This window comes from Acipenser ruthenus, chromosome 10 (assembly GCF_902713425.1).
Source record: "Acipenser ruthenus chromosome 10, fAciRut3.2 maternal haplotype, whole genome shotgun sequence".
Lineage (NCBI taxonomy): Eukaryota > Metazoa > Chordata > Actinopteri > Acipenseriformes > Acipenseridae > Acipenser > Acipenser ruthenus.
In genome coordinates this window covers 8,662,105-8,681,161 of record NC_081198.1, presented here as the reverse complement: position 1 = coordinate 8,681,161, position 19,057 = coordinate 8,662,105, and the positions used below count along the sequence as shown (strand labels likewise).

Here is a 19,057-nt window from a genome sequence, read left to right as displayed (position 1 = left end):
GTTTTTATAATATTTTCATGTCATATTAAGATGATTGGCTAAAAACATATACTGTAGAACTAGTGGTTGAAAGGGCAGCTCAAGTGCTCCTCCAGCTTTACTTAGTCTTGCTGGCCTAAAACAAAAAAGTCATTTGCGAGAAATCATTGTCAACATGTAAAAATGTATCTATAATGTATCTACACAATAGAATGACAGGAATCCTACAGGGAGTGTAGTTTCTTTCCTTCAGTGAGAGTGCTGCTCCAAAGTCTCTGTGGTGCATTAGAAAGAAAACATGTCTGAACAAAATGTGCATGTAGCAATTCCAGGAAAAAAAAAATAGATGGACTTAACGAAATATATTGAAAGAAATCTGATACCAGCAAGCACAAGACAGAGCCTGGCACAACTCACATCAAGTGTTTTCTGTAGTTTTCTAACTGCATGGACATTTGTCCACTTAGACCTCTTAGCCAAACACAAAGTATTTATTATTGTAAGTCCACTCAAATTGAATTGAGTAAGACAAATGCTGGGATCAAACCACTGACACAGAAGAGAACATATCCCCAACTGCACCACCCATCCTCAAATTGACACGCTGAAATAACAGATTAATGAATAGACTAATACTTCACAAAGAGCTAAGACTTAAAAGTAAAATGTAGGTCTTACATCACTGTACAACATATTATCAGCCCTTACTGTCAGAAAGCATCTGGATAGGATCTACTAAGGAACATTTAAAGACATATCCAGTGGCAAGCAACTGTTTTGCTTAGCAACAAGGGAGAATAAGGGGGAAAAACTGTCTGGCAGGTACGAGGAATATTTTGGTAACAGAAGAAGTTTTTATCCGAGTTTAAGTGTTCCATAGATGGTTCCAGATCTGACAAGGTTTCCTCTTTTTTCTTGTTTCTCACAAAATGTTTTCTCTGCTAAACTATTTTGAAAAGGAACAAAATAGATGTAATCAAAGGGTCTTGTCTCTTGCACACAATATTCTAGACTTAAATGTGTTTCTTCATTTAAGTTGGTTAGATATTTTTACGGTAAGGCGACTGGGGTGAGATATATACATATGTGGATAAAGGTACACCGGCATAAGTTTTACACATTGATTCTGTAGACAAAAACTTTCAGTTTTTATTACAGTTATGAAACAAAAATGTAATGCTGCAAATTATACCTCTGGCTTTTAAACTTAGGCAGCTCCTGCCAATTATGAGTTCAATTATGATCTCCCTCCGAATCCATTTATTTTACTTGTAACTTAATGAACCATCAGATCTATTCTCTACACTGGGAAAGGCCTTGTGACAGCCTGGAGAGGTGGAAACAGAAGGAAAAAGACCCCAGTATCCAGCTCTGTGTTTTCAAATGGAACAGGATGCTGGAGACACCCACCCAAGGCTTCTAAGAAATGAAAGAAAAATATCCTTAGAGTCTGCGAGAGCGGGGCCAGAAGATAACTCAAGGTTTGACAACACGGTTAAAGGAAACGGATATGAGAACGGAGAGTTCTTTGCAAAGGACTAGCTCAAGATCTGCATTTAGAAAAGACATGCAGGTTTGTGTCTGTGGCTGGAGCAAAGTGACAACGGTTAGGGGTTTGAAGATTCATCAAGGGAGAATGAAATGCTTGAGGGAGAAGTGACAAGAGCCTTGCATTGTTCAGTACTTTTTACGAAGTCAGTCAAGTCAGTCGAATGAAATCCAGCGACAGGAAGCAAACCACAGTTCGCAGGATATCAGCACCCCTGTCATAGATTAGAAGAGGTCTTGCATAAAGACAGCTAGTGATGAACTTAATAAGCCTTGTGAACCCGGTCAGATGAACCAGAGTAAGAGACAAAAGAACCTCAATGGGCACATGCACAAGTTAAATGGCCAAGAGCTTCTGAGAAAACAGTGTGGGACACAGTAAACACGGATCTCTGTTTTGCGTTGGAAAGGTTTGGTGGAACACTCGAAAAGAAGCTGGATAAATTTGGGCATACCATCTATACATATGGAAGCGAGAGGTTTGGAGTTGAAAAAAGAAAGGAGAAAGTACAAACTATTCCTGTAAAGTCTAGGCGACAGCAGGAAATTGTGCGTTTAGTTAGAGAAAGGAGGCAGCTGAGGAAGCAATGGAGGAGAGCAGAACAAAGTCAGAGGGAGGCACTCAATCTATTACAAAGGGTCATAAAAGATAAGCTAGCAACATTGCACAGAGCTGAGCACCAACGGAAATGCTGCAAAAAGAAGGAGCGTGCGAGAACTAACTTTTATAAAGACCCATTCAAATTTGCAAAGAAGTTATTCATCAGGGAGAAAAATGGCAAACTAAAAGCAACTAAGTCTGGAGAGGAAACGCACACAGATTCAAAAAAGGCAAGAACCTATGTCGATTCCTTCAGACATCCCACCTATCAAGCCACTAGAATACCAAATGGAGGACTGCACACCTAAGTGGAAAAAAGTAGAGCAAGCTGTGAAAAAGGCAAGGGCGTCACCATCTCCTGGGCCTAATGGAATTCTGTATAGAGTGTACAAGAGTGTCCCTGCTGTTCTAAGAATCCTGTGGAAACTGATGAAAGTAGCATGGGAAAAACAGGTTGTACCAAGAGCATGGTGCTGAGCAGGTGGGGTCTTTATACCCAAAGAAAATGATTCTATGAGTATCGGTCATTTTGCCCTATTTCCCTGTTAAACGTGGAAGGCAAGATTTTCTTCAGCATTGTTGCTCAGAGATTGTAACGTACCTATTGAAGAACTGCTTCATTGACACTTCAGTACAGAAAACCAGTATTCCCGGTTTCCCAGGATGCTTAGAGCACACCAGTGTGATCTGGCAGCAAATTCAATCAGCTAAAAAGGAGAGGAAGGAGCTCCATGTGACATTCCTAGATTTAGCTAATGCATACGGTTCAGTACCATGAGCTTCTTTGGGCAGCATTTGATTTTTTCATTGTACCGAGGACTATAACAAACTTAGTGAAAGCCTACTTTGGAGATTTGCAATTTTGTTTTTCAACTTCATAATTCACCACTACATGGCAATGTCTAGAAATTGGAATAATGGCAGGATGCACCATTTCTCCACTGGCTTTTACCATGGAAATGGAAGTAATTATTAGGGCGTCAAAATGGCTAGTGGAAGGAGAACGCTTGGCTTCTGGAATGTGACTGCCACCAATTACAGCACACATGGATGACATGACAATCATGACTACAACAGTAGCCTGCACTAATCGGTTATTGGGCAAACTAATCAATAACACTGAATGGGCACAAATGCAATTCAAGCCCACTAAGTCAAGGAGCATCTCTATAGTTAAAGGTAAAGTAGTAGATATGAAGTTGTACATTAACAGTGAGGCAATACCAACAGTGTCTGAGAAGCCTTTGAAAAATCTTGGGAGATGGTATGATGGGGACCTAAAGGACACAGTCCGTGTGGGAGACGTGAGACAACAAGCAGTGCAAGGGTTGAAGAGCACAGACAGCAATGCTTTACTGGGTAAACTTAAACTCTGGTGCTTTCAGTGTGGTCTACTGCCAACGCTTCTGTGGCCACTCACTGTGTGAGGTTTCCTTGACAACAGTAGAGAAGCTGGAAGCGTGGGCAGCAGTGTGGAGTAGTGGTTAGGGCTCTGGACTCTTGACTGGAGGGTTGTGGATTCAATCCCCAGTGGGGGACACTGCTGTTGTACCCTTGAGCAAGGTACTTTACCTAGATTGCTCCAGTAAAAACCCAACTGTATAAATGGGTAATTGTATGTAAAATAATGTGATATCTGTATAATGTGAAATAATGTATAATGTGATATCTTGTAACAATTGTAAGTTGCCCTGGATAAGGGCGTCTGCTAAGAAATAAATAAATAAAAATAAATAAAATAATCAGTTCATACGTCAGGAAATGGTTAGGAGTTCCACACTGCCTCAGCAGAGTGGGACTGTATCGTAAAGGGATACTGCAGCTGCCAGTCTCAGCTCTAACTGAGGAGTTTAAGTGCGCCAAGGTTCAATTTGAAATGACAATGGTAGAGTCACACGACGAATGTATGAGGGAGGCAGCACCTGTGTTAAAAACTGGAAGAAAGTGGGCGACAGTGGAAGATGCAAAGGCTGCCCTTCATATCAGTGATATCATGGGGCAAGTACAGCAAATCACGTAAATTAAACTAAAAGCTCCCCCCCCCCCCCCCCACCCTATTTATAAACTGAAGCTGTATCTAAATCTAGATTTTTATTTTATTTTATTTTATTTTATTTTATTTTATATTAAAACCCGCCGCTGCTACACTTTCAAATGAAGGAGGGCTGGGCGATAGAGGCGCAGCGCTACAACAGGTCTGAAAGAACACAAGTTCTGAGGACTATCCCTGCATGGATAGTTGATAGAGTCAATCATCCTGGAGTCTGCCATTTACCGTGGAGCTTTTACAATCAGCAGGAAGTCAGAAAAATGTATTTTCCAATCAGGTCTTGACGCCCCTCTAATAACCCTGAAAAACACTGTTCTGAGCTATTGGGTGTATCTCCCTGTAACCCGTTTGCCACCGTCTTTTGAAGTACTCTACACCATCTTTCTAGACTTCTTTCTCATGCACTGCTTTTTGCTACAGCACATGGGTAGATTAATCGATCAGTGATTTTGCCCTCAGAACAGCCTCAATTCGTCGGGGCATGGACTCTACAAGGTGTAGAAAGCGTTCCACAGGGATGCTGGCCCATGTTGACTCCAATGCTTCCCACAGTTGTGTCAAGTTGGCTGGTAGTGGATCTCTACTCCGATCTCTACTCGTTCCATCTCATCCCACAGATGCTCAATTGGATTAAGATCTGGTGACTGGGCAGGCCACTGCAGTAAGCTGAATTCACTGTCATGTTCGTGGAACCATTCCTGGACAATCCTAGCCTTGTGGCATGTGGCATTACCCTGCTGAAAAAATCCATTAGAAGATGGATAAACTGCTGCCATGAAGGGATGCACCTGATTGGCAATGATGTTCAGATATCCTGTGGCATTCAAACATTGCTCCACTTTTATCAAGGGGCCCAATGTGTGCCATGAAAACACACCCCACACCATCACACCACCACCACTAGCCTGCAATGTTGACACACGACATGATGGGTGCACGTACTCGTGTGGTTTTCTCCATACCCTAGTCCTCCCATCAGCTTGAAACAGCAGGAACCGGGATTCATCAGACCAGGCAATGTTTTTCCAATCCCCCAGTGTCCAGTGTTTTCGTTCCTTAGCCCGCTGCAACCGCAGTTTCTTGTGTTTTGCTGAAAGAAGTGGAACTCTGTTAGGTCGTCGGCTGCCATACCCCATTCGTGTCAAGGTACGACAAGTTGTGCATTCTTTTATGGGTCTTTCGACACCAATATTGTAAAGGACTGTCAGTTGACTAACTGTAGCCCGTCTGTTGCTCTGCACAATTCATGTCAGCCTCCTTTGGCCTCTTTCATCAATGAGCCGTTTTCGACCACTGGCCTGCCGTTGGCTGGATGTCCTTTGGGTGGTGGACAATCCTTGATACACACGAGAAACTGTTGGGCGTGAAAAACCCAGCAGCGTTGCAGTTCTTGACACACTCAAACCGGCGCGCCTGGCACCTACTACCATACCCCGTTCAAAGGCACTTAAATCTTTTGTCTTGCCCATTTACCCTCTGAATGGCACACATACAGTACACAATTCATATCTCAATTGTGTCAAGGCTTAAAAATCCTTCTTTAACCTGTCTCCCCTTCATCTACACTGATTGAAGTGGATTTAACAGGTTACATCAATAAGGGATCATAGCTTTCACCTGGATCCACCTTGTCAGTCTATTTCATGGAAAGAGTAGGTGTTCCTAATGTTTTGTACACTCAGTGTATAGCCTAATTCAGCTGTTTATATTATTATTATTATTATTATTACTATTATTATTATTATTATTATTATTATTATTATTATTATTATTATTATTTATTTCTTAGCAGACGCCCTTATCCAGGGCGACTTACAGTCGTAAACAAAAATACATTTCAAGAATCACAGTACAAGTAATAATACAATTAAGAGCAAGATAAATACAATCACTTTGGTTCTAGCATGGGGTTCAATTATATGCTTATACTATACTATACTATACTATACTATACTATACTATACTATACTATTCTTTATAAAAGTTAAGAATGTAGTATCATACTGTTCACTACACCACAGTCAATTCTGAAAGAAGTTACCAATGAAAATGAGATGTATTAACTGCCAATGACTAGCTGCAAACTTGGGCTGTACAGTTCTTATTAAACTCAGTTTACAAACTCATCCACAGTGCTACCCGAGTTGAAAACTGAAATTTCCTATATAAGTCATGTCACGCTATTTTATCAGAGTTTATTTTCAAGAATTGGCCTTTTTAGCCAATTTACATGCAACTGGAAGTTTCAAAACAAAGAAGTGGGTCCAACAAGGCTAAGGCACAATCCCACTCCAAGTCTGACACATTGTTTTGCAGCAGAGGGGATAAAAAAAAGTATGAATTGCTGTGATCAAGTCCAGACTGTTTGAGTTCAATTCCAAGCCTTCCTCATAAATATTCAAAGACTTGTGAATAGACACCCAAGTTTGAAAGAACACCTGTGTATTCTGGAACCCAACATAGCACTGGCACAATATGAGTGGAGTTAATACTTTGTGGTGCAAGGCAGTAATGTGCTTACATATTGTGTGGACAAGATCAGCAATCCCGGTCTGCAGGATTGCAGCCCTTTCCTGCCACAGAATCTGTGTTAGGGAGTCCCAGAAAGTTGGGTTACTGGGATTCTTTTATAAGGATCAGTCGAGGATAGACCAAATCTTCCATAAAAATACTGCCCTCTTTGGACTGATGGCCACTGGCATAGACAGGCAGAAGTCCCTCTTGGAGAATGTTGATGTAAAAGTTACAGGTCCTTCGCAGGCCACTACTGTGACCATCCACTGGCCAAGTTAGACAAAGAGTCAGGGCATCACAACTCTGCCATGGCCTGGCTAATCACCAGACATGAACTTGAGCATATGTAGGCTATCCTTAACCAATCCCTGTGAACATGTCCCAGTAAATCCACTTCCTGGGACTCCAGAATACAGATAATACTTTCAAACTTGGGTGTCTGTTTACTTATGCCAAGTCTCTGAATGAGGATATTAGATTAAAGTGGACTGTTGTCATTTGAACTATTTTCATAGAACCAATAAAAGCAAGTGTGTTATGTATTTTTCACATATATCATTCCCCTGTTCAGTGTCCTTCTCAATGCATTTCACCTACAGCATAGCAACAAACAAAACAATTAAGATAGCTCACTAACCTTATACTTACAATAGTAAACTACTTGGTGTAAGAGTTTTTACAATATTTAACCACAGCTTAAGTTTCTGTGCTACAAATAGGGTTTTTTTTTGCAGTGGTATCATTTCCACACTAGTCATGTGACTGTCGTCAAATGTCCGATATCAGATATTGTGAAGTGTTGGTTTTACTGGGGATGATGTGACATATCAGAATAAAATATGTTTCCAGTGCTACACATCTGCAAAACATCTCACTGCTACGACTGCTCCCACACTGGCTATTTAAGTATATTGATGTTTTTCAAGCACAGGTGTCTGCCATGCTCTAAAGGAAATCTGGTGAAGGTTAGCTGTCAGGCATGGAGTCAATGTACTCTAGTAGTTATTATTATTATTATTATTATTATTATTTATTTCTTAGCAGACACCCTTATCCAGGGCGACTTACAATTATTACAAGATATCATTATTTTTACATACAATTACCCATTTATACAGTTGGGTTTTTACTGGAGCAATTTTTAGGTAAAGTACCTTGCTCAAGGGTACAGCAGCAGTGTCCCCATCTGGGATTGAACCCACAACCCTCCAGTCAAGAGTCCAGAGCCCTAGCCACTACTCCACACTGCTGCCCAGTGGTTGCATGTGTTCACTGTAAAATTTGAAAGTGCAAGAGATTGAGATCAGAAGAGTAGGTTGTTAATTCTGGATGATTTCCATTTAATTTTAGTATCAATATTTTCCTTTTCCATATAAACAGTTAACAGAGAGACTGAGTAAACCTACCTTTTACCGGACCGTAGTCTTAAATTAAGCCTTGCCAACACCACTAGCTGTCCTCCCTCAACCTAATCCATTTGGTGTGTACATTTTCCTTTTGGCTTTTTCAGGCAAGAGCTGAAGTCAGAGTTGGAAAGTTAGTATTTTGGTGGAAGTAAAAAGGATTCCATAAATAACAATCAAGTTTGCAGTTTAAAGAAGTAGGTAATGTGTAAAAAAAATAAAATAAATTGAAACACCTGTTCTTTCATCTCTAAATGCAAACCATATTGCTGAGGTTATAATGAAAATGTTATGACAGAAAGTAACAAAACATCTTTTAGGGACGGCTAATTAAATTGAGGTGTATGTCTATGTTACGGTTCATGTGTAAAATCGGTAAACCTATAGATTAACTGGTAAATGTGTAGATTTACCAGCTCAGCGGTCAACGTAAAAAATAACCGGTATATGTGTAGATTTACCAGCTCATAGGTCAATGTATAAAATAACTAAAGAGATGGTAGTAAAAGACCTCTTTTACTTACATCCGTGATCACTGTCTGGTAACAATTCACAATACAAAATAATGTTTTGCTGGCAAAATGACTTTTTTTTTTTTAGGTTTTTTTTAGCTTTTTTCTAAATGAGTTCAACTGAATAATACTAAATCACACTTAGTAGAGGCATGAGTTTTGCTGAAGAGATGTCATTATTACCATATCTAATGTTTGCCCGATGGTAAATTTTGATTTAAAATAAAATCGAGAAAGTGCTTTTTTTTTTTTTTACATAAAGTGAAAGAAGTATTTTAATAATAATAATAATAATAATAATAATAATAATAATAATAATAATATTGCAAGAAGGGATGCAGTGAAGTTTCGAAAGATTAATAAAATAATACTAAGGCTGGAGTTTAAGAAAAATAAATAATAAATTAGCTCATTTACCCAAGTACACAACAGATCTTACAGACATCTTTATTTTTATTTTTTTTTGCCATTAAGTTCCCTGACGTTACTTTATTTACGATTTCACCTCACATGCTGTAGCATTAGCTTCCATCTCCTTAGTTATTTTATACATTGACCGCTAAGCTGGTAAATCTACACATATACTGGTTATTTTACACATGAACCGTATACAGTACTGTGCAAAAGTTTTAGGCAGGTGTGAAAAAATGCTGTAAAGTAAGAATGCTTTCAAAAATAGACATGTTAATAGTTTATATTTATCAATTAACAAAATGCAAAGTGAGTGAACAGAAGAAAAATCTACATCAAATCAATATTTGGTGTGACCACCCTTTGCCTTCAAAACAGCATCAATTCTGTTTTATATATAGATTGATTTATATTTATTTATTTATTTGAAATGTTATTATTTGATTTTCCAGGAGTTCCATCTTATTTGCAGGACCTCAGGGTCAAATACACTGAGTTAACACAGACACACAGGCCAACGGCTCAGTCAAAGCTAAACAATGCAGTGATACTTACACTATTTTAGTCAACCTATTTCTTCAACCTTTTCATCTTTTGCAGTGATCTGTTAAGTTTATTATAAATCATGTTGTAAACATTATGAGAGGACTAGCGTAAAAACCACACAAAATGGAAACTCCTACAATATGCATATACATTTTTATTTAATTGAGAATTACTTTACAGGGTACACTTCTAAGTTGGACCAAATTAACTTTTGGTTTAGTATTTTTATATATTATATTGGTATATGTATATATAATATTTATTAAATGATGTTACCACAGCACTTCAAAAATTCTTTATTCATAGATTATATATGCCAGTTTTACTACTGTCAATATACAGTAAATCTAATCTGTCTGTAGTGTAAAGTATACTTTTAAGTTTACTTATCCATTCTTCTAAAACCAATCGGTTTTGGGATGAAGTGCTGTCATTTTGTTTGGTAAGTATTCAGCAGGCACAAGGCACTCTTTTGTGGCAGTTATATGTCTTGCTTTAAGTTTCCAGGATATATTTCTTTGAGTAAGTATGTTTGAAGATGCATAGTAAATGAATATATTATGCAGACTAGTACAATATTCAGTTAAAAATGTGTAAATACATCATCGGCTTACGTTGAGAGTTCCACTTTTAACCTATATTGAGTACATTACCGTTACATGTAATGAATGCAACAGTATGTGATGTCTCCAGGTGCTGTGGGTGGAAACTGAATACAAGTCAGGATAGCAGAAGTCCAGCATTCTTTGACAAAACGATTACTGATCTGTTCAGCTCATGGTAACATTTCCTTGAAGCCAATGAACAGAGAAATTCAGCTTAGCCTGAAAAGTACTGAAGCTCCCTTTTAGCAATGCTGGAAATATTGTAATATACTTTGCTGTTAAACAAGTTTTATTGGGGGCTTTTAATAAAAAGCTCTGACAGGACAAATACGCTCAACCAAGTCTCATAAACACTGTATTACCCTGGGGACAAGCTGCCACCACATTCATATGTAAGCTCCAGAATACGCACATGTCAATAATATGACTACATAATACAAAGTACTGGCTATACTACCCTAGGGCTTAACTGGAGGTGAAAACAATGACAAGAAATACACCAGCACTGTACTAATGCTTTACAACATCCTCATGTCACCAACAGTGGAAGGCTCTCATGTTTGTTCATTTTTAAGAGCTGATCTGGCCATTGCGGTTTGGGCTTCACCATATTCCAGCACTGTCCCTGGATTTCACTCCAATCCGGTCGCTTTGAAGATGACGTGATTTTCTGGTCTCCAGCCTTCATGATTTATTTTTTGAGTTTGTATCACACAGACTGTAAATCACTGCAGTACGGGGCCTTGTGGAAAAGCTACTGGAAATCCCATAGGGACGACCTGACATGTTTGCCTCAGTAATATAAATCACCTGGAGAGTTCAGCTATACAGGTCAGTGACTCTGCAGACGGGCTTAATCCAGTAATAATATTTATACTGTGGGGTCTTAAAGATTTGGTGCTTTATAGTCAGTGGTCTGAAAAATATATGAAAAGTACAATTTTATAGAAATACAGAATGTCTGTATTCACGTTCTTAAGGACACATGTTTATTTTATATATGTGTGTGTATACCTAATTAGAAGACCGTTTTGGGTTTTAAAATTTTAATTACTCTGAGTTCCGGAATGTAATGCGCATGTCTGTTTGTGACTTTTCCTAAATATATGTATTAGATATATTGACTACATTTGAGCCGCACATTCACAAGGAATTGATAATCTAAGCGCCCAAACCGGTCATTTTAACTGGTTTCAATACATTCAAGACCCTGAGAGGATAATTTCAATACATATTTATTCAAATATAGCCTATAATCCTGACTGTCCTTTTCAATACAATCACTCCCGTGATCAATTGGCATCTACCTGTCTTCATTCTGAGACAGTGGAATACTACAATGCCACAAAGTTCAGTGTGGATGTGCTAGACCAGATGGCACGACAGTATTCAGTCAAAGGTGGATCTCGTCTGTGGCCTGTGGCTGTATTTTATAACATTTTGGACCTGGCAGCCATCAATGTGTATGTTTTATACAAGGAATGAACCTGGGGAAACTGCAACAGGAGGGACTTCATCTTGCAGTTAGCCATGGAGTTTCGGCAAGCACATATGGATCAGAAAAGGGCAGAGACAGATGCCCCTTCTGGCAGTGCTGCAGCCGCTGTACCCACACGCAAGAGGAAACAGTGCCAGGTTGCAAAATGAAACGACAACAAAACTTTGGCTGTCTGTGCCGGTTGTGGAAGGGCAGTGTGCGGTAAATACCCAGGGAAAGTGGAGAAGCGTGTATTATGTAGGCTAAATAAATATGTTATGTAAATAGTTTATTGTATTATAGTTATTTATGTTTTGAAGTGTGCATTATATACTATTTTCGAAAAAGAGACCCTTTAACGTTATTTGTTAGGGCTCTGGGCTCTTGACCGGAGGGTTGTGGGTTCAATCCCAGGTGGGGGACACTGCTGCTGTTCCCTTGAGCAAGGTACTTTACATAGATTGCTCCAGTAAAAACCCAATTGTATAAATGGGTAATTGTATGTAAAAATAATGTGATATTGGATAAGGGTGTCTGCTAAGAAATAAATGATAATAATAAAGATGGAAAAGCCCTGTTACTCCTGGACAACTGTCCAGCGCACCCTCCTGCAGACCAGTTAGTGACATCTGATGGAAAAATTTAAGTTGTCTACTTACCTAAAAACACAACATTGAAAATCCAGCTGATGGATAGTGGGAAAATTGCAGCATTCAAGAAGCAGTACAGAAAAAGGCTACTGAGGGAAATCCTAGTCACAAGCAACTTCTGTGAGATGTTCAGACACTTGATTTGCTGGATGAAGAGGAGGATCCGGAAGCTGTAGTGAATGACTGGCTTCATGTGGATGATGAGTGGGCAGTGACCACCATGCTGACAGATGAAGACATCGTTGACGAAGTGTTGGGGAGGTCAGCTGCCCAGGAAAATGAAATTGATGAGGCAGACGAACCAGCGACCCCACCCCCGCTTGCATCTGAGGCAGTGAAGGGGTTAGAGACTGCAATCGCATGGATGGAAACACAGGACGTTAACGGAATACAAATCCTGCAACTCCGCCAAATGCTGATGATGGGTCTTACAGCTTCCATGAAACCAGCGCGGCAAAGCAAAATTGATGATTTCTTTAAGAAGTGAGAAGTTAATGCACTTTTACATTTTTGACGTTTGACTGGTTTTGAAAGTTCTGTTTCAATTTGCAATTTTTTTTTTTTTTTGACTCAATTAATAAACACAGAATACTGGATGCACATCACAAATACTTTAGGTAAGTGTAATTCTACTTTTACTGTATTCACAATATCATTATTAGCCTATTATTATTATAACTAGTAGGCCTAGTATAGTAGTAGTGGTTGTTTTCAAAATAAATACTATAATAATCAGATAGATAGATAGATAGATAGATAGATAGATAGATAGATAGATAGATAGATAGATAGATGCAGTATATAAAGAAAAAATGAATGGCTGCTTTAATCTGAATGATGCTCAGCACATGTGCAGGACAAAGTAAGTGGATAACTGTACACATATTGCAGATGTAGGCACTAACCAGTAAGTAAAGGGCTATCAGATGCTAAAACAGTTCATTCAGTGATGACACTTGTCAGCCACCAGGGGGGGTAGTCACAAAAGAGACATAAATCTTCAAAAGGTCTTCAATGCTGACATGTATGAATAAATTAGACATTAATACAGTAATACAGTAATTATACTGTGGGGTCTTAAAGATTATTAGCCACCTAACTTTTAAACTACAAGTAGCACATTTTGTATTTTGGCTTAACTGCTGTTACCCTGTTTCTAGGACTTTTCTTCTGGATAAGGTATTCTTAATTTTACAATAGTTTATTTTTAAAGCTGTGGTTTTTAAAGGTTTAAGTGTCACTAGATCTTCAACGGAAGATATGTAATGTATAATTATTGAGAACAGCGGCAGTTCCACCAGGAGCCTGTCATGTTCTGGTAATAAACAGTACAGTAAGAATTAGCAGTACCACATGTATTAAACTGAGCTTGTGGTGACACTGATGATTGATGTTTGGGTACATCTGGTTTTAGTTTTAGTGACCTCACTGTTGAACAAGTTGAATTATGCATGAGGATAAATGTGCTCTGTGTTTTTAAAAGAGTTTTAAAAATGATTATACCTATTATTGTTGGAAGAAGGCAATGAAGCATGATCAAACACAGATAGGGGCTCCTTACATGTGGATAATATAGCTGATAGAGATAGGGACAGGTCACATCAACCTTAACCCCTTAACCTTTGCCATACAGCAGTTGCCCAGAACCAACAACATTTCAATGATACAATGGTAAGAATGAACTACAAATAATAAAAAATATTTTAAAGGCCCTGTAACAGGGACAACATACTGTCTCTGGCTTCTGGAACGGTACACACAAGAGTCCACAGGAAACAGCTAGATGCTCGGCCAGTGACGCACTGCAGCTGTGTTTTGTTTACAGGGAATTGTGGCCGAGGATTGGGCAGCTGCGGTTCATTAACTGGCTGGTGGGCGTGTTCAGGCGGAGCATCTTGCTTCAAAAGGGATCCACTGAGAGCCAAAACAAATCTGTTCATGCCATGGACAAAAACTAAAGAATAAAAACTAAAGAATAAAACGTCATTAACTTCTGACCACCGCGAGTGGAAACAGGATCAGCATTTGACCATTTTCCTGTAGGGACAGGGGCTCGTTTTGGGTTTCTTAGACCCCAACAAAAAGTATAGCCGTCTGTCAGCTGGACCTCTCGGTTTCGTGAGAGCAGCGCACAGCGTATTCACAGACCCTTTTGTTTTATTTTCTTTTGCTCATTGTTTATTTCTTTATTTTACACCAACCATGTATTGTTGCCTGGGTGATACCATTGTCAGTACCAGCCACTGGCTAATTGTGTGCTGCTGTACAAAAATAAATCTGGAGGAACGTTTCGAATACAACTTCTGTGTCTCTTCCTTAGACCTCAATCACTGGACTACCCTCACACTTCTAAAACAGAGAACTTACACAGATTCTCAACTGTAAATGCCAGAGCCACCATTTTCGATCATGTTTCTGTCAATTTTGCATGACTGAACATTGATAAATCACTGAAAATGTTATTATTAAAATGGGTGCTGGAAATGCAATGAACCTACTAAGGTCATACCAGTTAAGAAACACAGATGTTTTCCTAAAACTTTCATTGGCAAGGGATCTAGTGTCTCCATGAGCTCCCCACTGTGAGAAAAAAACATTACTTTCATCCTGTGGCAAGTATATCTATTGAATTACAAATATATGAGAACCATCTTGTACTACAAAATGAGCTACTGCATTCATTGCAAAGTAGTATTTATTTAAATCCCTAACAAAATAGAAAGTACAGAAGAAAAGGTTTATTTATTCCAGATATATTATAACATCGTTGCATATATAAATAAATATACCTCAATGTCAGTTTAGAAGATACATAAATATGATTAAAGGGAAAGACTGACCTCACTTCTGTTTCTGTGCCAAGTCGTTATTGCACCTGAGTATCTTTATAAATACTAAAAGAAACTTTCTAAATTCAATGACAAATGTTTCAATGACAGTGAGAAGCACTTATAGTCAAAAAATGAGGTATTATTTTCAGAACACACACTGAGAAACTGAGAAAACGCTTCCTTCAGCTTCTGGCAAGTGTCTATTGAACTACTTTGACAAATTTATGAGAACCTTCTGCAAAATGAGGTTCTGTAGTTGTATCCCCAAATGGACACTTGTACCCATTCTGCAGCTGTGAATAAGATCACACCACTTGCATCAAGTGCTGTATCCACCTTTAAAATACTTTAAAGAGTACATGCAGTTTTGACTTACCTCGCAGGACTGTATGCAGTGAATGAGGTTTGGGTCCGGGTGCCATCTCATCAGTCCTGTGCACACAATACTCTAAATACAATCCAGAAAGAGAACTAACTAAAGCAGAGTTATTTTTTTACTTCTTTAAAACAGTGGGCTTGTAAAGTAGGTACAAACTAATCCTACATAATACTGACATGTGTTGGCAGTTGAGTATCCTCAGAAAACATCACAACTTCAAAGATGTATGTTTGGTGTGTGGTAAATTGTTCGGAAGTGTAAATTAAATCAGTGGAAGCCCAAAGTAGTCCACTTGTCAATTATCAATGTTCTATTTGTAAACAAAACATATTAAAAAGACACAGCTGTTGAAAAATTGTTAACTTATGGAACAGAGCAAAATTAAATTAAATGTAATAAACCCACTGATTCTTTAGGTCAGATTTAAGACTCACAATGAACTGGTTTAGTGAAGATTGTTCTTGGTTGTGTGGCTTCGTACCAAACTTGTAACACACTTGATTTACACATGCTGTTCATTTGTAGCCATTTTTAATTATTAATAATATAAGGAATAATGCATAATGCATACCCAACTGTGCATAATAAGGCTGTAGTTATATTGAGGGTTTCTGGTGACATATAAACCACGAGAGTGCTAGCTTGAACATAAACTTTGCAGCGACTTTGGGAGACAGTGGTTGGTTTTCATGAAGCAGGTATCAAGTTCCAGTACCACAGTACACAATGGCACACTACCAATACAGTCTGCGCGGCATGCTCCTCATTACTTAACAGTAACCACACAGACCGCATTGTGCAGCCTTAGAAAGCTGTTTAAACAAATGTGATATCTTGCAGATCGGGAACCCTGCCATTCGTAATCAAACAATCCACATGGGGCCAATGGGTTTCCAATAGTCCTTAATCTAAAATGCTGTTTTTTGTTTTCATTTTAAAATGCTGATTTATAACATAAGCTGTTCGTCAAACAACGAATGCCCAGAGGCAGTAAATGAACTCTCCTCTGGGCCCTCAAAACATGAGGTGGTAAGAGCTTTGGATGCAAACTCTGTCTAGCTTTGAAGTAATGCTATCCCTTCCTTGGCAACAGGAGGCCAGAAATATGACAAATGTTATGAAACTCAGTTCCAAACTATTTGATTTGAGAGGCCGTAGCCTTCTAGCACATTGAAAGGTCACCCAATAGTAGCTCAGCAAATAAAGCTATTTACATTTGATTCCTATTGACCGGGTACCAATAGATTTCATTAGGCTGTTTGTCTCCCATAAAAGGATCATTTGAGATCTTATATGTCTGCAGAGTTCTGCTCTGAGTAGTTGACGACAACTATTTTACCCTCAATGGTCTATCTATCTGTTCATCCTCTCAGGGTCTTGAAACAGGATCATTGGAAGTAAGAGGAAGGTAATAAATTGGGGAGGTGCGAAAAGACTTGTATGCATATGTATATTTTCCTCTTACCTCAACCTGTGTTGGCTCCATCCAATGGCTCATTGTGTCAGCCGTGATGTTATTGGGAAGTATCACTGGGTCACTCAGGGAGATGACGCACAATGGGTAACATACAGCAGCTAGAATTTCACAACATTAATATTAATGTAATAAAGATTACATGAGCTACAATGTGTCCTCTAAAACCCTTGCTGCTGTTTCTAGGATCTTGTTGCCCATTTGCTGTGCAGCAGTTTCAGAAAGTGTCACCCTGTACAGGTATATCAGATTACCGGGTATATTACAGTCTTTGAAGTCTTTCATCTGTTGTATACAGAGAGAACGGTTTAAGAGAACAATGCTTATAGTGGTTTTTGTGTCTATTATCTAAACACTATTGTCCTTTCTATTTTTAAACTTGTAGATCTATAATAAAGATTGTCTTAAAGAAGGCAAGCCTTACACTTACCCACACTGTATCCCTGCTCACAGCTGTACTCCACAAGGTTCAATTCAGGAGGTGGTGGGCACACTCCCTGCAGCTTTTTACACAGTTTGAACTCATCAGTCCATTTACCTTCTTTAGTGCAGCGAATTGTGTGCTGTCAAAAAGAAACACACACACACAAATAATTTTAGTTACTTTGTCAAGGTGAAATGACAACACAGTTCAATTAAAATCCTGTTGAGGAGTTTTGCTTTAGTAAGCAAAGACACACTGTGCTTTCAAAGCATTGGCCATTTACCTTGGGGGCAGGATCAACCTTGTGTTAGTCATTGTACATTTGAAGCCATCTCTCCCCGGCTCAAGGAAATGTGCAATTGGAATGAGAATATATCACTTTAAATATCTCTCTATGTTCCAGATCCGGTAGAAAAGTGAGCTAACAATACATGTCAAACATGCTACTGAAGTTAATAGAAAACAGGAATGTACTGTAGTTATAACCTCATTCACTGTATATCTTACCCTTTCGCTTGAGTCAGGACAGTTGAGGGTGCATTGGCTGTCATACTCCAGACCATTGGTGCAGCTGTACATACCCTCAAACACCAGGGAAGGGGGAGTACAGACAACTGGGGTGCAGCCCCCCTCCTCCCACTGCCCTCCTTCCAGGCACGCAATCTTCAGGAATCTCCTGACAGCATAAAGAAAAACATAATCAGGAGCGCAGACACGCCAGTGTAAACACCATTACTATAGCTACCTTCCAAAAGCTGGCTTGTGTAAAACTGGAAGCATTTAGTTAAATATTATACAAACGAATGAGGAAGCCTGTTCGGTGCCAGCAATTAAGATTCTCATTGAAGCTCCAAGAAAGCACAGAGCCATATAAAGAAAGAACATGATAATAACTCAATATTAAGAACATAAGAACATTTACGAAGGAGAAGAGGCCATTCGGCCCATCTCAGCCCATCCAGTAATTGGAGCAATCAGTTCAGCAAACATCATAAAAAGGGATTCATTAATTACATTTGATGCTGTTTTTTCTTTTATCTGTATTGTCCCATGGTCTGATTTCAATGAAACCATTGAAGTGCGTTGGAACCACCACACATAAAATTATTAGGACCAGGGAGCAGCATGATTTCATCTATAGCTCTGTGTGGCCTGAATTAAAGTAGAAAAAACAAGCTAAGTACTATAGGATCTCCAACACAAGAAACAGTGCTAATATTACTAGTCCTAATAGAAGTTAAGAAAAATAATTTTAAAACCTTGATTTTGACTCATTTAACCAATTACTGCTATTCCATTACAAAAGTATTCAATATATATATATATATATATATATATATATATATTATTTTTTTTTCTAAAGAAATATTATATAATCGCAGCAGGTTTTGTGCATAAAACTCACAAAGCTTTGCAGGTGCAAGCACTCCCACACTACACCTGGCACCAACAGGTCACTAATGAACCCCAGGAGGCAAAGCTTTCCACCAGCCTTCTGATTGGTAAACATGACAGGTTATATAAACCGACCTTTGACCGTGACCAACTAGTAAGACTCCAATTAGCATCAGTATCTAGCTACCCGATTTGTAGGTAGTCCAAATTTACAAGGGAACTTTATTATGAACACAATGGCCCCTATCTATAACATAC

At 38.7% G+C, this 19,057-nt stretch overlaps 1 protein-coding gene across 3 annotated transcripts in view; it reads right to left on the bottom strand.

Annotated features, from left to right (window-relative positions):
• Positions 1-19,057, bottom strand: part of LOC117404409 (pappalysin-2-like) — a 75,998-nt gene that overhangs the window by 15,889 nt on the left and 41,052 nt on the right. For 2 of the 3 annotated variants that reach the window (XM_034007256.3, XM_059031675.1), the window contains exons 18-21: positions 17,912-18,080; positions 17,411-17,543; positions 16,972-17,081; positions 15,504-15,575 (exon numbers count right to left, since the gene is read on the bottom strand). In XM_034007256.3, the coding sequence (XP_033863147.3) occupies positions 15,504-15,575; positions 16,972-17,081; positions 17,411-17,543; positions 17,912-18,080 (484 nt within the window). Of the gene's footprint in view, positions 1-14,063; positions 14,211-15,503; positions 15,576-16,971; positions 17,082-17,410; positions 17,544-17,911; positions 18,081-19,057 lie in introns of those variants that run through there. The other variant, XM_059031676.1, reaches the window with a different exon arrangement.